At 33.6% G+C, this 25,244-nt stretch overlaps 1 protein-coding gene across 1 annotated transcript; it reads left to right on the top strand.

Annotated features, from left to right (window-relative positions):
• The first annotated feature begins 23,466 nt into the window (after positions 1 to 23,466).
• Positions 23,467 to 24,972, top strand: LOC139845378 (U-box domain-containing protein 26-like). Its single transcript, XM_071835637.1, has one exon. It carries the CDS (start codon positions 23,583 to 23,585, stop codon positions 24,819 to 24,821), a length of 1,239 nt encoding a protein of 412 aa, XP_071691738.1. The 5' UTR covers positions 23,467 to 23,582; the 3' UTR covers positions 24,822 to 24,972.
• The last annotated feature ends 272 nt before the right edge of the window (positions 24,973 to 25,244 follow it).

Raw genomic sequence — 25,244 nt, 5'->3', positions numbered from 1 at the left:
ACCTATATATATCAAATTGTAACAATAGACCACAAGATTTCATATTTCAATACACATCCCATACATAGAGATAAAAATCATTCATATAGTGAACACCTGGTAACCGACATTAACAAGATGTATATATAAGAATATCCCCATCATTCCGGGACACCCTTCAGATATGATATAAATTTCGAAGTACTAAAGCATCCGGTACTTTGGATGGGGTTTGTTAGGCCCAATAGATCTATCTTTAGGATTCGCGTCAATTAGGGTGTCTGTTCCCTAATTCTTAGATTACCAGACTTAATAAAAAGGGGCATATTCGATTTTGATAATTCAACCATAGAATGTAGTTTCACGTACTTGTGTTTATTTTGTAAATCATTTATAAAACCTGCATGTATTCTCGTCCCAAAAATATTAGATTTTAAAAGTGGGACTATAACTCACTTTTACAGATATTTCCTTCCTCGGAAATAAGACTTGGCCACGGATCGATTCACGAACCTATACAAATATGTACATATATATCAAAGTATGATCAAAATATAATTACAACCATTTTTATTATGTTTTAAAGATTTGAGTGTATTAAGTCAGCTGTCCTCGTTAATAACCTACAACTAGTTATCCACAGTTAGATGTACAGAAATAAATCGATATATATTATCTTGAATCAATCCACGACCCAGTGTATACACGTCTTAGGCTAGATCACAACTCAAAGTATATATATTTTTGGAATCAACCTCAACCCTGTATAGCTAACTCCAACATTACTGCATATAGAGTGTCTATGGTTGTTCCAAATAATATATATACATGGGTCGATATGATATGTCAAAACATTTGCATACGTGTCTATCATATCCCAAGATTTTATAATATATTAGAATACATGTATAATACAATATAAGTTAGTTAGGATATGATTTGTATAGATTTGTTAAACATTTCCCGTAACTAAAAAGATCAAAAATATCCAATCTTGTTTTACCCATAACTTCTTCATTTTAAATCCGTTTTGAGTGAATCAAATTGCTATGGTTTCATATTGAACTCTAATTTAAGAATCCAAACAGAAAAAGTATAGTTTTATAGTCAGAAATTTAGGTTACATGTCAATTACTAAAGAGGTAGTCATTTTCGTCGAAAGAACGACATCTTGATGACCATTTTGAAAAACATACTTTCACTTTGAGTTTAACTAAGATTTTTGGATATAGTTTCATGTTCATATGAAAAATAATTTTCCAAGAAGAACAATTTTTAAATCAAAGTTTATCATAGTTTTTAATTATCCAAACCAAAACAGCCTCCGGTTTCACTACGACGGCGTATATCCGATTTTATGGTGTTCATCGTGTTTTCAGGTTTTAAATCATTAAGTTAGCATATCATATAGATATAAAACATGTGTTTAGTTGATTTTAAAAGCCAAGTTAGAAGGATTAACTTTTGTTTGCGAACAAGTTTAGAATTAACTAAACTATGTTCTAGTGATTACAAGTTTAAACCTTCGAATAAGATAGCTTTATATGTATGAATCGAATGATGTTATGAACATCATTACTACCTCAAGTTTTCTGGATAAAACTACTGGAAATGAGAAAAATGGATCTAGCTTCAAAGGATCCTTGGATGGCTTGAAAGTTCTTGAAGCAGAATCATGACACGAAAACAGTTCAAGTAGGATTTTCACTCGAAATAAGATTGTTATAGTTGTAGAAATTGAATCAAAGTTTGAATATGAATATTACCTTAAATTAGAAAGATAACCTACTGTAAATAACAAAGGTTCCTTGATCTTAGATGATTACTTGGAATGGATTAGAAAGCTTGGAAGTAGACTTGCAAACTTGGAAGTATTCTTGATTTTTATGAAACTATACTTATGGAATTTATGAAGAACACTTAGAACTTGAAGATGGAACTTGAGAGAGATCAATTAGATGAAGAAAATTGAAGAATGAAAGTGTTTGTAGGTGTTTTTAGTCGTTGGTATATGGATTAGATATAAAGGATATGTAATTTTGTTTTCATGTAAATAAGTCATGAATGATTACTAATATTTTTGTAATTTTATGAGATATTTCATGCTACTTGCCAAATGATGGTTCCCACATGTGTTAGGTGTCTCACATGGGCTGCTAAGAGCTGATCATTGGAGTGTATATACCAATAGTACATACATCTAAAAGCTGTGTATTGTACGAGTACGAATACGGGTGCATACGAGTAGAATTGTTGATGAAACTGAACGAGGATGTAATTGTAAGCATTTTTGTTAAGTAGAAGCACTTTGATATGTGTCTTGAAGTCTTTCAAAAGTTTAAGAATACATATCAAAACACAACATGTATATACATTCTAATGGAGTCGTTATGTCTTCGTTAGTCGTTACATGTAAGTGTTGTTTTGAAACCTTTAAGTTAACGATCTCAATTAATGTTGTTAACCCAATGTTTATTATATCAAATGAGATGTTAAATTATTATATTATCATGATATTATGATGTATGAATATCTCTTAATATGATATATACATTAAAATATCGTTACAACGATAATCGTTACATATAAGTCTCGTTTAGTAATTCTTGAGTTGGTAGTCTTGTTTTTACATATGTAGTTCATTGTTAACACACTTAATGATATATTTAAATATCATTTTATCATGTTAAATATAGTGTATCAATATCTTAATATGATACATATATATTTAGTAGACGTTATCATAACGATAATCGTTATATATATCATTTCGAGTTTCTTAACTTAGTAATCTCATTTCTTATGTATATCACACATTGTTAATATACTTAGTGAGATACTTACTCATCATAATCTTATGTCAACCATATATATATGTCTATATATACCACAACATGTAGTTTTTACAATTTTGTAACGTTCGTGAATCGCCGGTCAACTTGGGTCATCAATTGTCTATATGAAACTTAATTCATTTAATCAAGTCTTAACAAGTTTGATTGCTTACCACGTTGGAAACATTTAGTCATGTAAATATCAATCTCAATTAATATATATAAACATGGAAAAGTTCAGGTCACTACAGTCAGCATGCTTGTATAATATTGTTTAAAAACTGCATTCGAAGACATATATATTGTTGTGTAATATTATTGTAAACCATTATGTAATGGTCGTGTGAAAACGCTATATTTTAGATTATCATTATTTGATAATCGTCGTAATATTTTAAAGGTTATCGTTTGTTTTAAAAATCGAATGCAGTCTTTGAAAAATGTCTCATATAGAGGTCAAAACCTCGCAAAGAAATCAATTAATATGGAACGTTTATAATCGATATGAACGGGACATTTCAATTGGTATCCGAGCGTTGGTCTTAGAGAACCAGAATTTTTGCATTAGTGTGTCTTACCGAGTTTGTTAGGATGCATTAGTGAGTCTGGACTTCGACCGTGTTTTTCTTCAAAAACGATTGCTTAACATTTTTGTTGGAAATTATATATTATTAACATGTAAATATTATGTGATATATTAATCTCTTAATGTGTTTGATATTGTGTGATAGATGTCTACCTCTAGTACAAATCCAATCGACTCACCTAATAATAATGAAGAGTCGAATATATTTTGGGAAGATTCACAAATTCCCGAGGAAGAACCGGAAGAGGAAGAACCGGAAGAGGAGGAACCGGAAGAGGAGGAACCGAAAGAAGAGGAACCGAAAGAAGAAAAAGAGGTTTCGGAGAATGAAATATTAATACCCACAGTAAAACGATTAAATAAAAGAAGATCCTCAACCAATGGTCCAAAATTAAAAATGGTCAATGGTGTTTCCGCCGAGGAAGCAAAATATTGGGAAGATTACCAAATTTTCGATGAATCGGATCCCGATGAGGATTCCGATGATGTTATAGAAATTACCTCGACCCAATTTAATAAAGCAAAAGAAAATAATAAGGAAAAAGGTATAAAAATAGAGAAACCTGATTCCAACCCCGATGAACTTTATATGTATCGGCAACATCCGTATTTCCTAAAATGTAACAATAACCCGGGAACCTCTAAACCACCAAGTTTTTCTAAACCATTGTGGAAAATTATTCAAATTCAACAACGGTTGAAAACTGCCCAGAGTCGACAAAAGAGCTACGCGGACAGTAAAAGGAAAGATATAGAATTTGAAATTGGAGAGATGGTCATGCTTAAGGTTTCACCTTGGAAAGGCATTGTTCGTTTTGGAAAACGAGGAAAATTAAACCCGAGATACATTGGGCCATTCAAAATTATTGATCGTGTCGGACCGGTAGCTTATCAACTTGAATTACCTCAACAATTAGCCGGTGTACATAATACTTTTCACATCTCGAATCTGAAGAAATGTTTAGCCAAAGAAGATCTCACTATTCCTTTAGACGAAATCCAAATCAATGAAAAACTTCAATTCATTGAAGAATCCGTCGAAATAATGGATCGTGAGGTTAAACGACTTAAGCAAAATAAAATACCAATCGTTAAGGTTCGATGGAATGCTCGTAGAGGACCCGAGTTCACCTAGGAGCGTGAAGATCAGATGAAGAAGAAATACCCGCACTTATTTCCAGAAGATGCGACAACACCTTCAACTGCTTAAAATTTCGGGACGAAATTTATTTAACGGGTAGGTACTGTAGTGACCCGAACTTTTCCATGATTATATATTATATGAGATTAATATTTACATGATTAAATATTTCCAGCATGTTAAGCAATCAAACTTGTTAAGACTTGATTAATTGAAACGGATTTTGTGTTAACGTTTGACCACCCATTTGTTCGATGATTCACGAACGTTATAACTTGTATATGACATGATACTATATACATGAACATATATATATGATTAACATGATGAAATGATAAGTAAGTATCTCATTATGTATATTAACAATGAACTTTATACATAAAACAAGACTACTAACTTAAGGATTTCGAAACAATATCTATATGTAACGATTATCGTTGTAATACGTCTTAATATTTATATATCATACTAAAATATATTAGTACATCATGTTATCATGATAATGTAACAATATAACATCTCATTAGATATAATAACAATGGAATTAATTACATTTAATGAAATCGTTAACTTAAAGGTTCCGAAACAACATGTACATGTAATGACTAACGATGATTTAACGACTCAGTTAAAATGCATATACATGTAGTGTATTAAGATGTATTATTAAACTTTTGAAAGAATTCAAGACACATATCAAAGTACTTCTACTTAACAAAAATGCTTACAATTACATCCTCATTCATTTTCATCAATAATTCTACTCGTATGCACCTGTATTCGTACTCGTACAATACACAGCTTCTAAATGTATATACTATTGGTATATACACTTCAATGATCAGCTCTTAGCAGCTCTCATTTAGTCAACAAACATGTGGAACCATCATTTGGCAACTAGCATGAATTATTACACTAAAAATCAAACTACAACTTGCTTATAACCACACCCTCATTCACGAAATTGGGCACACACACATACACTTTCATTTTCCAATTTTCTTTCATCCATATGATCTCTCTCTAGTTCTATGATGATGTTCTAAGTGTTTTTCATCATCTTCATCAAAATCTACATCAATCTAGCTCATAAATCCATACATAAAACAACCTACAAAACAACTACTCATGAACACTTCAAGAACACTTTCAAGTTTGCAAATCTACTTCCAAGCTTTCTAATCCACTCCAATCAATCATCTAAGATCAAGAAACCTTTGTTATTTATAGTAGGTTATCTTTCTAAATCAAGGTAATATTTATATTCAAGCTTTGATTCAATTTCTATAACTATAACTATCTTAATTCGAGTAGTAATCTTACTTGAACTTGTTTTCGTGTCATGATTCTACTTCAAGAACTTCCAAGCCATCAAAGATCCTTTGAAGCTCAAGTTATTTTCTCATCATTTCCAGTAGGTTTACCTACTATACTTGAGGTAGTAACGGTGTTCATAACATTATTCGATTCTTATATATAAAACTATCTTATTCGAAGATTTAAACTTGTAATCACTAGAACGTAGTTTAGTTAATTCTAAACTTGTTCGCAAACAAAGTTAATCCTTCTAACTTAACTTTTAAAATCAACTAAACACATGTTCTATATCTATATGATATGCTAACTTAATGATTTACAACCTGGAAACACGAAGAACACCGTAAAACCGGACATACGCCGTTGTAGTAAAACCGGGGGCTGTTTTGGGTTGAAAAAATAAAAACTATCTTAATCTTTGAATTTGAAGTTTGTTTTCTGGAAAAATAATATTTCATATGAACATGATACTATATCCAAAAATCATGGTTAAACTCAAAGTGGAAGTATGTTTTTTTTAAAATGGTCATCAAGACGTCGTTCTTTCGACGGAAATGACTACCTCTTTTAAAAATGACTTGTAACTTGTATTTCCGACTATAAACTTATACTTTTTCTGTTTATTTTCATAAATTTCAGTTTATTATGAAACCATAGCAACTTGATTCACTCAAAACGGATTTATAACGAAGAAATTATGGGTAAAACAAAATTGATTAAAATTACTAGTTTTAGCTACAAAAATTTTATAACAATTCTATACTAACCATAACTTAACTAACTTATATTGTATTATATATGTATTCTAACATATATTATGTAATATTGATAGACTATAGACACGTATACAATGTTTTGACATATCATATCGACGTCATCTATATATATTATTTGGAATAACCATAGACACTCTATATGCGGTAATGCTCGAGTTAGCTATACAGGGTTGAGATTGATTCCAAAATAATATATATACCTTGAGTTGTGATCGAGTCTGAGACTTGTATACACTGGGTCGTGGATTGATTCAAGATAATATATATTGATTTATTTATGTACTACTAACTGTGGACAACTAATTGTGAACTACTAACGTTGGACTGTTAACTTAACAAATTTAAATCGTTAACACGTAATAAAAATGTTGTTAATATATTTCGATCATACTTTGATATATATGTATATATTTGTTATAGGTTCGTGAATCGACCCGTGGCCAAGTCTTATTTCCGACGAAGTAAAAATCTGTGAAAGTGAGTTATAGTCCCATTTTTACTAACGAATATTTTCGGGATGAGAATACATGCAGTTTTATTAATGTTTTACAAAATAGGTACAAGTACTTGAAACTATATTCTATGATTGAATCATTATACCGGATATCACCATTTAAAGCTTGGTAGCCTAAGAATTTGGGAACAGACCCTCAAATTGACGCGAATCCTGAAGATAGATCTATGGGCCTAACAAACCCCATCCAGGTTATGGATGCTTTAGTACTCGATTTTTATATACAGATGAGTGTACCTGTATATTTGGGGATATTCTAGATGCATTTTGTTAATGTCAGTTACCAGGTGTTCATCATACGAATGATTTTTATATACTTGCGAGTGTATGATTATTTATTAAATGAAATCTTGTGGCCTATTAATTACAATTTGATATATATAGGTTAAACCTATAACTCACCAACAATTTTTTTGACGTTTTAAGCATGTTTATTCTCAGGTGACTATTAAGAGCTTCCGCTGTTGCATGCTAAATTAAGGACAAGATTTGGAGTCAGCATGCTTGTATGATAATGTTTAAAGAAAAACTGCATTCGGAAAATAAATTGTTGTAATATATTATCGTAACCCATTATGTAATGGTCGTATGTAAACGTTGTACTTTAGATTACCATTATTTGGTAATCTACGCTATGTCTTTTAAACCTTTATCGATAAAGTAAAGGTTATGGTTTGTTTTAAAAATCGAATGCAGTCTTTGAAAAAACGTCTCATATAGAGGTCAAAACCTCGCAACGAAACCAATTAATATGAAACGTTTATAATCGATATGAACGGGACATTTCATTTAGTATCCGAGCGTTGGTCTTAGAGAACCAGAAATTTGCATTAGTGTGTCTAACCGAGTTTGTTAGGATGCAGTAGTGAGTCTGGACTTCGACCGTGTTTACTTGAAAAACGATTGCTTAACACTTTTGTTGGAAACTATATATTTTTTTACATGTAAATATTATGTGATATATTAATCTCTTATTGTGCTTGCTATTGTGTGATAGATGTCTACCTCTAGTACAAATCCTATCGACTCACCCAATAATAATGAAGAGTCGAATGTATTTTGGGATGATTCACAAATTTCGGAAGAAGAAGAAGAACCGGAAGAAGAGGAACCGGAAGAAGAGGCTCCGGAGGAAGAAATATTAGGAACCACGGAAAAACAGATAAATAAAATAAAATCCTCAACCAATGGACCAAAATTAAAAATGGTCAATGGTGTTTCCACTGAGGAAGCAAAATATTGAGAAAATTACCAATTTCTGATGAATCGGATCCCGACGAGGATTTCGATGATGTTATAGAAATTACCCCGGCTCAATTTAACAAGGCAAAAGAAAATAATAAGGGAAAAGTTATCAAAATAGAAAAACCCGAGTCCAAAACCGATGAACTTTATGTTAACATAAAATATCCCGATGGGATTTAACGTAAACACCCGTATTTATTGATCTGAAACAGAGATTATAGTTAATGATTGTTAAGTCATTAACGAAGGATGCACATCATAGCATATTAGTAATGTGAATCAACCAAGTAGTACCTACCAGTTAAAGATTCATACATAATAGCTTAGTACGAAAAGATATATTGTGGTTTAAAAATTCATATATATATATATATATATATATATATATATATATATATATATGTATATATATAATATACATATATATTTTTCAGAGGGAATGAGTTAATACTTCATAACTCGTTGATACAATATACTCGTGGTCGATTAGTGATGATGTCCGCGATGATTATGGAGTTTACGGAGCTTGTGATGTTGTAGGGTGCATGTTCGGAAGTATTACGATTAAGCTTTTCGGCTAAAATAAATAAAAAAGAAAGAAAAGTAGTAAAGATGTTGCTAAATATAATAAAGATTGAGGGTTTCTGCTTCCATCTAATGGCCGTAAGGAAAATGATAGGCCACTAATTTTCGAAAGGATATTATAGGACTAAAAGAAGAACGTTAGTGATAGGTATTTTGGTGTTTTAGGTTTGACGAGAGGTACTTTGGTGGTCGAGGATCGGACCCACTCTGATACCAGGCAAAATGCAAAATATGTGATTTATTGATATGAGTTTCTTATGCGTACATATATAGAACCGATACAATATAAATAACCATCTAAATAATAACCTAATGGAGTAGGATAATTGAAATGTCCCGTTCTTATTGATTAAAAACGTTCCATATTAATTGATTTCGTTGCGAGGTTTTGACCTCTATATGAGACATTTTTCAAAGACTGCATTCATTTTTAAAACAAACCATAACCTTTATTTCATAAATAAAGGTTTAAAAAGCTTTACGTAGATTATCAAATAATGATAATCTAAAATATCCTGTTTACACACGACCATTACATAATGGTTTACAATACAAATATGTTACATCGAAATCAGTTTCTTGAATGCAGTTTTTACACAATATCATACAAACATGGACTCCAAATCTTGTCCTTATTTTAGTATGCAACAGCGGAAGCTCTTAGTATTCACCTGAGAATAAACATGCTTTAAACGTCAACAAAAATGTTGGTGAGTTATAGGTTTAACCTATATATATCAAATCGTAACAATAGACCACAAGATTTCATATTTCAATACACATCCCATACATAGAGATAAAAATCATTCATATGGTGAACACCTGGTAACCGACATTAACAAGATGCATATATAAGAATATCCCCATCATTCCGGGACACCCATCGGATATGATATAAATTTCGAAGTACTAAAGCATCCGGTACTTTGGATGGGGTTTGTTAGGCCCAATAGATCTATCTTTAGGATTCGCGTCAATTAGGGTGTCTGTTCCCTAATTCTTAGATTACCAGACTTAATAAAAAGGGGCATATTCGATTTCGATAATTCAACCATAGAATGTAGTTTCACGTACTTGTGTCTGTTTTGTAAATCATTTATAAAACCTGCATGTATTCTCATCCCAAAAATATTAGATTTTAAAAGTGGGACTATAACTCACTTTCATAGATTTTTACTTCGTCGGGAAGTAAGACTTGGCCACTGGTTGATTCACGAACCTATAACAATATATACATATATATCAAAGTATGTTCAAAATATATTTACAACACTTTTAATATATTTTGATGTTTTAAGTTTATTAAGTCAGCTGTCCTCGTTGGTAACCTACAACTAGTTGTCCACAGTTAGATGTACAGAAATAAATCGATAAATATTATCTTGAATCAATCCACGACCCGGTGTATACGTATCTCAGTATTGATCACAACTCAAACTATATATACATTTTGGAATCAACCTCAACCCTGTATAGCTAACTCCAACATTCACATATAGAGTGTCTATGGTTGTTCCGCAATATATATATAGATGGGTCGACATGATAGGTCAAAACATTGTATACGTGTCTATGGTATCTCAAGATTACATAATATACAATATAAGTTGATTAGGTTATGGTTGGAATAGATTTGTTACCAATTTTCACGTAGCTAAAATGAGAAAAATTATCCAATCTTGTTTTACCCATAACTTCTTCACTTTAAATCCGTTTTGAGTGAATAAAATTGCTATGGTTTCATATTGAACTCTATTTTATGAATCTAAACAGAAAAAGTATAGGTTTATAGTCGGAAAAATAAGTTACAAGTCGTTTTTGTAAAGGTAGTCATTTCAGTCGAAAGAACGACGTCTAGATGACCATTTTAGAAAACATACTTCCACTTTGAGTTTAACCATAATTTTTGGATATAGTTTCATATTCATAATAAAAATCATTTTCCCAGAATAACAACTTTTAAATCAAAGTTTATCATAGTTTTTAATTAACTAACCCAAAACAGCCCGCGGTGTTACTACGACGGCGTAAATCCGGTTTTACGGTGTTTTTCGTGTTTCCAGGTTTTAAATCATTAAGTTAGCATATCATATAGATATAGAACATGTGTTTAGTTGATTTTAAAATTCAAGTTATAAGGATTAACTTTTATTTGTGAAAAAGTTTAGAACTAACTAAACTATGTTCTAGTGATTACAAGTTTAAACCTTCGAATAAGATAGCTTTATATGTATGAATTGAATGATGTTATGAACATCATTACAACCTCAAGTTCCTTGGATAAACCTACTGAAAATGAGAAAAATAGATCTAGCTTCAAAGGATCCTTGGATGGCTTGAAAGTTCTTGAAGCAGAATCATGACACGAAAACAATTTCAAGTAAGATTTCCACTCGAAATAAGATTGTTATAGTTATAGAAATTGAATTAAAGTTTGAATATGATTATTACCTTGTATTAGAAAGATAACCTACTGTAAGTAACAAAGGTTTCTTGATCTTGGATGATTACTTGGAATGGATTTAGAAAACTTGGAAGTAAACTTGCAATCTTGGAAGTATTCTTGATTTTATGAAACTAGAACTTTTGGAATTTATGAAGAACACTTAGAACTTGAAGATAGAACTTGAGAGAGATCAATTAGATGAATAAAATTGAAGAATAAAATTGTTTGTAGGTGTTTTTGGTCGTTGGTGTATGGATTAGATATAAAGGATATGTAATTTTGTTTTCATGTAAATAAGTCATGAATGATTACTCATATTTTTGTAATTTTATGAGATATTTCATGCTAGTTGCCAAATGATGGTTCCCACATGTGTTAGGTGACTCACATGGGCTGCTAAGAGCTGATCATTGGAGTGTATATACCAATAGTACATACATCTAAAAGCTATGTATTGTACGAGTACAAATACGGGTGCATACGAGTAGAATTGTTGATGAAACTGAACGAGGATGTAATTGTAAGTATTTTTGTTAAGTAGAAGTATTTTGATAAGTGTCTTGAAGTCTTTCAAAAGTGTATGAATACATATTAAAACACTACATGTATATACATTTTAACTGAGTCGTTAAGTCATCGTTAGTTATTACATGTAAATGTTGTTTTGAAACCTTTAGGTTAACGATCTTGTTGAATGTTGTTAACCCATTGTGTATTATAACAAATGAGATGTTAAATTGTTATATTATCATGATATTATGATATATAATATATCTTAGTATGATGTATATACAGTTAAATGTCGTTACAACGATAATCGTTACATATATGTCTCGTTTCGAAATCATTAAGTTAGTTGTCTTATTTTTACATATGTATTTCATTGTTAATACACTTAATAATATATTTACTTATCATTTAACATAATTAACCAAGTGTATCAATATCTTAATATGATTCATATGTACCTAGTAAGACGTTGTTATAACGATAATCGTTATATATATCATTTCGAGTTTCTTAAATTAATGGTCTCATTTTTATGTATATAACTCATTGTTAAAATACCTAATGAGATACATACTTATAATAAAATCATGTTAACTATATATATAACCATATATATATCATCGTATAGTTTTTACAAGTTTTAACGTTCGTGAATCACCGGTCAACTTGGGTGGTCAATTGTATATATGAAACCTATTTCAATTAATCAAGTCTTAACAAGTTTGATTGCTTAACATGTTGGAAACACTTAATCATGTAAATAACAATTTCATTTAATATATATATAAACATGGAAAAGTTCGGTTCACTACAGTACCTACCCGTTAAATAAATTTCGTCCCGAAATTTTAAGCAGCTGGAGGTGTTGACTTATCTTCTGGAAATAAATGCGGGTATTTCTTCTTCATCTGATCTTCTCATTCCCAGGTGAACTCGGGTCCTCTACGAGCATTCCATCAAACCTTAACAATCGGTATCTTGTTTTGTTTAAGTCTCTTAACCTCACGATCCATTATTTCGACGGGTTCTTCAATGAATTGAAGTTTTTCATTGATTTGGATTTCATCCAACGGAATAGTGAGATCTTCTTTAGCAAAACATTTCTTCAAATTTGAGACGTGGAAAGTGTTATGTACAGCCGCGAGTTGTTGAGGTAGCTCCAGTCGGTAAGCTACTGGTCCGACACGATCAATAATCTTGAATGGTCCAATATACCTTGGATTTAATTTCCCTCGTTTACCAAATCGAACAACGCCTTTCCAAGGTGCAACTTTAAGCATGACCATCTCTCTAATTTCAAATTCTATATCTTTTCTTTTAATGTCAGCGTAGCTCTTTTGTCGACTTTGGGCGGTTTTCAACCGTTGTTGAATTTGGATGATCTTCTCGGTAGTTTCTTGTATTATCTCCGGACCCGTAATCTGTCTATCCCCCACTTCACTCCAACAAATCGAAGACCTGCACTTTCTACCATAAAGTGCTTCAAACGTCGCCATATCAATGCTTGAATGGTAGCTGTTGTTGTAGGAAAATTCTGCTAACGGTAGATGTCGATCCCAACTGTTTTCGAAATCAATAACACATGCTCGTAGCATGTCTTCAAGCGTTTGTATCGTCCTTTCGCTCTGCCCATCAGTTTGTGGATGATAGGCAGTACTCATGTCTAGATGAGTTCCTAATGCTTGCTGTAATGTCTGCCAGAATCTTGAAATAAATCTGCCATCCCTATCAGAGATAATAGAGATCGGTATTCCATGTCTGGAGACGACTTCCTTCAAATACAGTCGTGCTAACTTCTCCATCTTGTCATATTCTCTTATTGGCAGGAAGTGTGCTGACTTGGTGAGATGATCAACTATTACCCAAATAGTATTATAACCACTTGCAGTCCTTGGCAATTTAGTAATGAAATCCATGGTAATGTTTTCCCATTTCCATTCCGGGATTTCAGGTTGTTGTAGTAGACCTGATGGTTTCTGATGTTCAGCTTTGACCTTAGAACACGTCAAACATTCTCCTACATATTTAGCAATATCGGCTTTCATTCCTGGCCACCAAAAATGTTTCTTAAGATCCTTGTACATATTTTCCGTTCCAGGATGTATTGAGTATCTGGTTTTATGAGCTTCTCTAAGTACCATTTCTCTCATATCTCCAAATTTTGGTACACAAATTCTTTCAGCCCTATACCGGGTTCCGTCTTCCCGAATATTAAGATGCTTCTCCGATCCTTTAGGTATTTCATCCTTTAAATTTCCCTCTTTTAAAACTCCTTGTTGCGCCTCCTTTATTTGAGTAGTAAGGTCAGTGTGAATCATTATATTCATAGATTTTACTCGAATGGGTTCTCTGTCCTTTCTGCTCAAGGCGTCGGCTACCACATTTGCCTTCCCCAGGTGGTAACGAATCTCAAAGTCGTAATCATTCAACAATTCAATCCACCTACGCTGCCTCATATTCAGTTGTTTCTGATTAAATATGTGTTGAAGACTTTTGTGGTCGGTATATATAATACTTTTGACCCCATATAAGTAGTGCCTCCAAGTCTTTAATGCAAAAACAACCGCGCCTAATTCCAAATCATGCGTCGTATAATTTTGCTCGTGAATCTTCAATTGTCTAGACGCATAAGCAATCACCTTCGTCCGTTGCATTAATACACAACCGAGACCTTGCTTTGATGCGTCACAATAAATCACAAAATTATCATTCCCTTTAGGCAATGACAATATAGGTGCCGTAGTTAGCTTTTTCTTCAATAATTGAAACGCCTTCTCTTGTTCATCCTTCCATTCAAATTTCTTCCCTTTATGCGTTAATGCAGTCAAGGGTTTTACTATTTTGGAGAAATCTTGGATGAATCTTCTGTAGTAACCAGTCAATCCTAAAAATTGACGTATATGCTTCGGAGTTTTTGGGGTTTCCCACTTTTCAACGGTTTCGATCTTTGCCGGGTCCACCTGGATACCTTCTTTGTTCACTATGTGACCAAGGAATTGAACTTCTTCCAACCAAAATGCACACTTTGAAAACTTAGCGTACAGTTTTTCTTTCCTCAATACTTCTAGCACTTTTCTCAAATGTTCTTCGTGCTCTTGATCATTCTTTGAGTAAATAAGTATGTCATTGATGAAAACAATGACAAACTTGTTAAGATATAGTCCACACACTCGGTTCATAAGGTCCATGAACACAGCTGGTGCGTTAGTCAATCCAAACGGCATAACAATAAACTCGTAATGACCATAACGCGTCCTAAAAGCAGTTTTTGGAATATCATCCTCCTTTACTCGCATTTGATGATATCCAGAACGTAAATCGATCTTCGAATAAACCGACGAGCCTTGTAGTTGATCAAATAAGTCGTCAATTCTCGACAGTGGATAACAGTTTTTGATGGTAAGTTTGTTCAACTCTCTGTAGTCAATACACAACCTAAATGTACCATCCCTCTTCTTGACAAACAAAACAGGAGCTCCCCATGGTGATGTGCTTGGTCGAATGAAACCACGTTCTAATAGTTCTTGCAGTTAGCTTTGCAGTTCTTTCATCTCGCTGGGTGCGAGTCTGTAAGGAGCACGAGCTATTGGTGCAGCTCTTGGTACAAGATCTATTTGAAATTCAACAGATCGATGTGGAGGTAGTCCCGGTAATTCTTTCGGAAATACATCGGGAAATCCTTTTGCGACGGGAACATCATTGATGCTCTTTTCTTCAGTTTGTACTTTCTCGACGTGTGCTAGAACAGCATAGCAACCTTTTCTTATTAGTTTTTGTGCCTTCAAATTACTAATAAGATGTAGCTTCGTGTTGCCCTTTTCTCCGTACACCATTAAGGGTTCTCCTTCTTCTCGTACAATGCGAATTGCATTTTTATAACATACGATCTCTGCTTTCACCTTCTTCAGCCAGTCCATGCCAACTATTACATCAAAACTCCCTAACTCTACTGGTATCAAATCAATCTTAAATATTTCGCTACCCAGTTTAATTTCTCGATTCCGGCATATATTATCTGCTGAAATTAATTTACCGTTTGCTAATTCGAGTAAAAATTTACTATCCAACGGCGTCAATGGACAACTTAATTTAGCACAAAAATCTCTACTCATATAGCTTCTATCCGCACCCGAATCAAATAAAATGTAAGCAGATTTATTGTCAATAAGAAACGTACCCGTAACAAGTTCCGGGTCTTCCTGTGCCTCTGCCGCATTAATATTGAAAACTCTTCCGCGGCCTTGTCCATTCGTGTTCTCCTGGTTCGGGCAATTTCTAATAATGTGGCCTGGTTTTCCACATTTATAACAAACTACATTGGCATAACTTGCTCCGACACTACTTGCTCCGCCATTACTCGTTCCGACACCATTTGTTCCTTTCGTTCTGTTAACCCCTGGTCCGTAGACCTCACACTTCGCCGCGCTATGACCATTTCTTTTACACTTGTTGTAAAATTTGGTGCAGAACCCCGAGTGATACTTTTCACACCTTTGGCATAGCTGCTTCTGATTGTTGTTATTGTTGCGGTTGTTATTGTTGTTGGGATGATTGTTGTTGTTGTTGTTGTTGTTGTTATTGGGCCGTTTGTTGTAGTTGCGATTGATGTTGCGATTGTTGGGATAATTGTTGCGATTATTATTGTAATTGCTGTTGTTGTTGTATTGGTGATTCTTATCACCGTTTTCCTCCCACTTTCTTTTGACTTGCTTCACATTGGCCTCTTCAGCCGTCTGTTCTTTAATTCTTTCCTCAATCTGGTTCACTAGTTTGTGAGCCATTCTACATGCCTGTTGTATGGAGGTGGGCTCATGTGAACTTATATCTTCTTGGATTCTTTCCGGTAATCCTTTCACAAACGCGTCGATCTTCTCTTCCTCATCTTCGAACGCTCCCGGACACAATAGGCACAATTCTGTGAATCGTCTTTCGTACGTGGTAATATCAAATCCTTGGGTTCGTAAACCTCTAAGTTCTGTCTTGAGCTTATTGACCTCAGTTCTGGGACGGTACTTCTCGTTCATCAAGTGCTTGAATGCTGACCACGATAGTGCGTACGCATCATCTTGTCCCACTTGCTCTAGATAGGTATTCCACCATGTTAACGCAGAACCTGTGAAGGTATGCGTAGCATACTTCACTTTGTCCTCTTCAGTACACTTACTTATGGCAAACACCGATTCGACCTTCTCGGTCCACCGTTTCAATCCGATCGGTCCTTCGGTTCCATCAAATTCCAAAGGTTTGCAGGCAGTGAATTCTTTGTAGGTGCATCCTACACGGTTTCCTGTACTGCTAGATCTAAGGTTATTGTTGGTATGTAGCGCAGCCTGTACTGCGGCTATGTTTGAAGCTAGAAAAGTACGGAATTCCTCTTCATTCATATTCACGGTGTGTCGAGTAGTCGGTGCCATTTCCTTCAAAAATAGTCAAATGGAACAAGTTAATCATATAGAATATTAAGAGTAGTTAATAGTATTTCGTAGCATAATATGAACTCATTTATAAAAGCTTTTTCTTCATATTAGCGTTTTATAAGTTTAAATTCGGGTAGTACCTACCCGTTAAGTTCATACTTAGTAGCTAATATACAATTCAACTACTACAATTCTATATGAAAAACTGATTATAATAATATTTCGCGTTCAAACTTTTACACAATATTTTACAAACTTACAATACCGCTTATTTTACATATAGCATGAAATATAGCACACAATAAATTTGATACAAGATAGTTGTGAAGATAATTCTAGCTAGTACACAAGTCGTTCAGCAAAGGCAATAAAGACACGTAATTCATACGTCCAGAAACAAGTCATGCATTCTGGTTTTACTAGGACTACTTCCCATCCTTGGTCTTGTGGAACATAACCATTATGGCCGTTGATAAGACAGCGTGTTGTAACGTTGTCAAAGGGACGAGGGTTACGTAATGACCAACAGTCTCGTAATAACCTAAAAACCTCATTTCTTACCCCAATTACCGACTCCGTCACTTGTGAGAACGTTTTGTTTAATAGCTGTAGCCCGATGTTCTTTTTCTCACTTTGGTGAGAAGCGAACATTACTAACCCGTAAGCATAGCATGCTTCTTTATGTTGCATGTTAGCCGCTTTTTCTAAATCATGAACTCCTATATTCGGATACATTGAGTCAAAATAATTTCTTAACTCGTTGCGTAAAATAGCATTTGGGTTCCCCGCAATATATGCGTCAAAGTAAACACATCGTAACTTATGGGTTTCCCAATGTGATATCCCCCATCTTTCAAACAAAAGTCTCTTATAAACCAAGACATTCTTGGAACGTTCTTTGAATGTCTTACAAACTGATCTCGCCTTAAATAGTTGTGCCGAGAAATTCTGACCGACTCTAGACAAGATTTTATCAATCATGTCTCCGGGTAGGTCTCTTAAAATATTGGGTTGTCTATCCATTTTGTGTTTTTATACTGTAAAATAGACAAGAGTTAGATTCATAAAAAAAAATACTTATTAATACAAGCAATTTTTACATATATCATAAAGCATAAGCACACTATATTACATATATTACACCACACGAATACAACTATCTTATTCCGACTCGCTCGTTTCTTCTTCTTCGGTTTTGGTTCGTTTTGCCAAGTTTCTAGGGATATATGATGTTCCCCTAATACGAGCCGTCGTTTTCCACATTGGTTTAGAAAAACCTGGTGGTTTAGAGGTTCCCGGGTTATTGTCACAACTTAAGAAATACGGGTGTTGACGATACATATAAAATTCATCGGGGTTGGAATTAGATTTCTCTATTTTTATGCCCTTTTCCTTATTATTTTCTTTTGCCTTTTTAAATTCAGTTGGGGTAATTTCTATAACATCATCGGAATTCTCGTCGGAATCCGATTCATCGGAGAATTGGTAATCCTCCCAATATTTTGCTTCCTTGGCGGAAACACTATTGACCATAATTAACTTTGGTCGGTTGGTTGAGGATTTTCTTCTACTTAACCGTTTTATTATTTCCCCCACTGGTTCTATTTCTTCTTCCGGTTCCGATTCTTCTTCCGGTTCCGACTCTTCTTCCGGTTCCGACTCTTCTTCCGGTTCCTCTTCGGGAACTTGTGAATCAGTCCACGAATCATTCCAATTTACATTTGACTCTTCATTATTATTAGGTGAGTCAATGAGACTTGTTCTAGAGGTAGACATCTATCACATAATATCAAACGCGTTAAGAGATTAATATATCACATAATATTCACATGTTAAAAATATATAGTTTCCAACAAAATTTGTTAAGCAATCATTTTTCAAGTAAACACGGTCGAAGTTCAGACACTAATGTATCCTAACAAACTCGATAAGACACACTAATGCAAAATTCTGGTTCTCTAATACCAACGCTCGGATACCAACTGAAATGTCCCGTTCTTATTGATTAAAAACGTTCCATATTAATTGATTTCGTTGCGAGGTTTTGACCTCTATATGAGACATTTTTCAAAGACTGCATTCATTTTTAAAACAAACCATAACCTTTATTTCATAAATAAAGGTTTAAAAAGCTTTACGTAGATTATCAAATAATGATAATCTAAAATATCTTGTTTACACACGACCATTACATAATGGTTTACAATACAAATATGTTACATCGAAATCAGTTTCTTGAATGCAGTTTTTACACAATATCATACAAACATGGACACCAAATCTTGTCCTTATTTTAGTATGCAACAGCGGAAGCTCTTAGTATTCACCTGAGAATAAACATGCTTTAAACGTCAACAAAAATGTTGGTGAGTTATAGGTTTAACCTATATATATCAAATCGTAACAATAGACCACAAGATTTCATATTTCAATACACATCCCATACATAGAGATAAAAATCATTCATATGGTGAACACCTGGTAACCGACATTAACAAGATGCATATATAAGAATACCCCCATCATTCCGGGACACCCTTAGAATTTGATATAAATTTTGAAGTACTAAAGCATCCGGTACTTTGGATGGGGTTTGTTAGGCCCAATAGATCTATCTTTAGGATTCGCGTCAATTAGGGTGTCTGTTCCCTAATTCTTAGATTACCAGACTTAATAAAAAGGGGCATATTCGATTTCGATAATTCAACCATAGAATGTAGTTTCACATACTTGTGTCTATTTTGTAAATCATTTATAAAACCTTCATGTATTCTCATCCCAAAAATATTAGATTTTAAAAGTGGGACTATAACTCACTTTCACAGATTTTTACTTCGTCGGGAAGTAAGACTTGGCCACTGGTTGATTCACGAACCTATAACAATATATACATATATATCAAAGTATGTTCAAAATATATTTACAACACTTTTAATACATTTTGATGTTTTAAGTTTATTAAGTCAGCTGTCCTCGTTAGTAACCTACAACTAGTTGTCCACAGTTAGATGTACAGAAATAAATCGATAAATATTATCTTGAATCAATCCACGACCCGGTGTATACGTATCTCAGTATTGATCACAACTCAAACTATATATACATTTTAGAATCAACCTCAACCCTGTATAGCTAACTCCAACATTCACATATAGAGTGTCTATGGTTGTTCCACAATATATATATAGATGGGTCGACATGATAGGTCGAAACATTGTATACCTGTCTATGGTATCTCAAGATTACATAATATACAATATAAGTTGATTAGGTTATGGTTGGAATAGATTTGTTACCAATTTTCACGTAGTTAAAATGAGAAAAATTATCCAATCTTGTTTTACCCATAACTTCTTCATTTTAAATCTGTTTTGAGTGAATCAAATTGCTATGGTTTCATATTGAACTCTATTTTATGAATCTAAACAGAAAAAGTATAGGTTTATAGTCGGAAAAATAAGTTACAAGTCGTTTTTGTAAAGGTAGTCATTTCAGTCGAAAGAACGACGTCTAGATGACCATTTTAGAAAACATACTTCCACTTTGAGTTTAACCATAATTTTTGGATATAGTTTCATGTTCATAATAAAAATCATTTTCCCACAATAACAACTTTTAAATCAAAGTTTATCGTAGTTTTTAATTAACTAACCCAAAACAGCCCGCGGTGTTACTACGACGGCGTAAATCCGGTTTTACGGTGTTTTTCGTGTTTCTAGGTTTTAAATCATCAAGTTAGCATATCATATAGATATAGAACATGTGTTTAGTTGATTTTAAAAGTCAAGTTAGAAGGATTAACTTTTATTTGCGAACAAGTTTAGAATTAACTAAACTATGTTCTAGTGATTACAAGTTTAAACCTTCGAATAAGATAGCTTTATATGTATGAATCGAATGATGTTATGAACATCATTACTACCTCAAGTTCCTTGGATAAACCTACTGGAAATGAGAAAAATAGATCTAGCTTCAAAGGATCCTTGGATGGCTTGAAAGTTCTTGAAGCAGAATCATGACACGAAAACAATTTCAAGTAAGATTTCCACTCGAAATAAGATTGTTATAGTTATAGAAATTGAATTAAAGTTTGAATATGATTATTACCTTGTATTAGAAAGATAACCTACTGTAAGTAACAAAGGTTTCTTGATCTTGAATGATTACTTGGAATGGATTTAGAAAACTTGAAAGTAAACTTGCAATCTTGGAAGTATTCTTGATTTTATGAAACTAGAACTTTTGGAATTTATGAAGAACGCTTAGAACTTGAAGATAGAACTTGAGAGAGATCAATTAGATGAATAAAATTGAAGAATGAAAGTGTTTGTAGGTGTTTTTGGTCGTTGGTGTATGGATTAGATATAAAGGATATGTAATTTTGTTTTCATGTAAATAAGTCATGAATGATTACTCATATTTTTGTAATTTTATGAGATATTTCATGCTAGTTGCCAAATGATGGTTCCCACATGTGTTAGGTGACTCACATGGGCTGCTAAGAGCTGATCATTGGAGTGTATATACCAATAGTACATACATTTAAAAGCTGTGTATTGTACGAGTACAAATACGGGTGCATACGAGTAGAATTGTTGATGAAACTGAACGAGGATGTAATTGTAAGTATTTTTGTTAAGTAGAAGTATTTTGATAAGTGTCTTGAAGTCTTTCAAAAGTGTATGAATACATATTAAAACACTACATGTATATACATTTTAACTGAGTCGTTAAGTCATCGTTAGTCGTTACATGTAAATGTTGTTTTGAAACCTTTAGGTTAACGATCTTGATGAATGTTGTTAACTCATTGTTTATTATAACAAATGAGATGTTAAATTATCATATTGTCATGATATTATGATATATAATATATCTTAGTATGATGTATATACAGTTAAATGTCGTTACAACGATAATCGTTACATATATGTCTCGTTTCGAAATCATTAAGTTAGTAGTCTTATTTTTACATATGTATTTCATTGTTAATACACTTAATAATATATTTACTTATCATTTAACATAATTAACCAAGTGTATCAATATCTTAATATGATTCATATGTACCTAGTAAGACGTTGTTATAACGATAATCGTTATATATATCGTTTTCGAGTTTCTTAAATTAATGGTCTCATTTTTATGTATATAACTCATTGTTAAAATACCTAATGAGATACATACTTATAATAAAATCATGTTAACTATATATATAACCATATATATGTCATCGTATAGTTTTTACAAGTTTTAACGTTCGTGAATCACCGGTCAACTTGGGTGGTCAATTGTCTATATGAAACCTATTTCAATTAATCAAATTTTAACAAGTTTGATTGCTTAACATGTTGGAAACACTTAATCATGTAAATAACAATTTCATTTAATATATATATAAACATGAAAAAGTTCGAGTCACTACAATAATGGGCCTTTATAAAACACGTACCAACAATATATAAATAATATGGGCTAAGTTAATAATCCGTCTAACAATAAAAACCTAGAAACCATGTAATTGAAAAGCCTTCGCAATTCTTTACTTTGTGATTCTCGTTTAAACGTGCACCTCGCGCGCGTCCGTACGTGTTTTTGAATAAAAAAAACTTCATAATGGAATGAGAGGTGATACTCACACACCAGTTTTTGATCCATACACACTTTTTACTATAAAACTTACAATTATAACCTTAAATTTATCTTGAGACTTGAACCTCTATTATTGTAACTAAGGACATAATAGTCAATTAGGTGTGTATGGATCAATATTGAGTGTGTAAGTATCATTCCCTTAATGGAATTGGTTGGTACTTATTGTTTCCTTTCAAATCAAAAACTGTAGTCCATAAATGACACAACACAAAAGAAGAAGGACCAGATTCCAAAATTCAAACAAACTAATCCTCACACACATGTTACAGATATATATCGAGCAGGCAAGTAGGTCCTACACAGACTAGCACCTTTGACCAAACCCCACCACCACCATTCAACAACTCAGGTTAAGCCAAGTTAAGTTACACAACACACGTGTGGAGAGATATTGAAAGGAGTAACATGGTCATATAAAAAGGGGCCACACAAACACACATCTTCCACCCAAAACAAATCCAAACTCCAATTTCAACAGAATTTGCAGTCTCTCTTGTACTACAACTCTGTATATATACATACACACAAATACATACAACAAACACACAACATATACATACAGATAAATTATCAAAACATGCCTGCAAGCTTACAACCATTAGATATCGGAATTCAAATTCCTTATCATTTTAGATGTCCGATTTCTCTCGAACTCATGACAGATCCGGTCATCGTCGGAACCGGTCAAACATACGACCGGTCAAGCATCGAGTCATGGATAGCCACCGGAAATACCACGTGTCCGGTCACTCGTTTACCTCTTACCGATTTTACACTCATACCTAACCATACACTCCGCCGGGTAATTCAGGACTGGTGTGTCACCAACCGGTCGTACGGCGTTGAACGAATTCCGACGCCGAAACAACCCGCCGATCCCGTCACTGTACAGTCGTTGCTTAAACAGGTATCCTCGGTGACTAACTCACGGCACGTGAGGTTATCAGCGGTGCGCCGGTTACGCGGACTTGCACGTGACTCGGATAAAAACCGTTTAGTTATATCATCACATAAAGCGTGTGAGATTTTACTTGAGGTTCTGTTTTCTGATAACTCGTCCGAGTTGACTCACGAGTCGCTGGCAGTTTTAACGATGTTGCCGCTTTCTGAAACGGAGTGTGTTCAAGTAGCTTCCAATTCCGATCGGATTTCGTTTCTGATTTCTCTTTTGTTAAATTCGTCGATTGACGTTAAAATTAACGCGGCGGTGTTGTTAGAGAACGTAGTCGCCGGAACTAGATCGGCGGATCTCCGATCGGAAATTAGCAAACACGATGAGATATTTGACGGAATTGTAGGAATTCTCGATTATCCGTTACCTTATCCGCGAGCTTTAAAAGTCGGAATTAAAGCATTATTCGCTCTATGTATGGTGAAGCAACACCGTCATAAAGCGGTTGAGGCTGGAGCAGTGGAAGCGTTGATCGACCGGCTACCGGATTTTGAGAAATGCGACGCAGAGAGAGCGTTGGCGACGGTGGAGCTATTATGTAGAATTCCGTCAGGATGTTTGGCGTTTGCTTCTCACGCGCTTACGGTGCCTTTACTTGTAAAATTGATTTTGAAGATATCGGATCGAGCAACGGAGTACGCTGCCGGAGCATTACTGTCGCTTTGTTCGTCGGCGGAACGGTTACAAAAAGAGGCGGTGGCTGCCGGAGTTTTGACGCAGTTGTTGTTGCTTGTACAAAGTGATTGTACGGAACGAGCGAAAAGGAAGGCGCAAATGTTGTTGAAACTTCTCCGGAATTCATGGCCGGAAAAATCGATCATGAATTCAGATGATTTCCCGTGTAGTGACGTCGTATTGTTTTGATTTGTTTAAAAAGATAAAAGGTTTTTAATTTTCATAATTTTTGGTCCATTTAATTTATAATTTATTTTAAATTTCGTGAAAAGAAAAAAGGGAAAAAAGCAAAGAATATTAAGGTTCTAGAAGGTGGGTGGGGGTATATAGATGGGGAGAGTGGGTTCGGGCGTATGCAAGAATTTTTGGTAGTGGAGAATTTTAACTTCTGTATTTTATATTTTATTTTATTGCAAGAAAAAATTGTAATTTTAAGCGCAAGTTGATAGTGGTTGTTCATGAATTAATTGAAAATAATTACAATTGGAAATACAAGGCACTTTTATATTGTGAATTTAACAATAGTTTGTAGAAAAGGAACCACATTTTTGAGCTTAACGACAAACTTTATTATACAAACAAAACTCTGAACTCGAGAGTAGTTTTTGTTTA

Source organism: Rutidosis leptorrhynchoides, chromosome 4 (assembly GCF_046630445.1).
Source record: "Rutidosis leptorrhynchoides isolate AG116_Rl617_1_P2 chromosome 4, CSIRO_AGI_Rlap_v1, whole genome shotgun sequence".
Classification (NCBI taxonomy): Eukaryota; Viridiplantae; Streptophyta; class Magnoliopsida; order Asterales; family Asteraceae; genus Rutidosis; species Rutidosis leptorrhynchoides.
The sequence above is the reverse complement of the archived record's forward strand: the minus strand, read 5'-3'. Positions and strand labels throughout refer to the sequence as shown.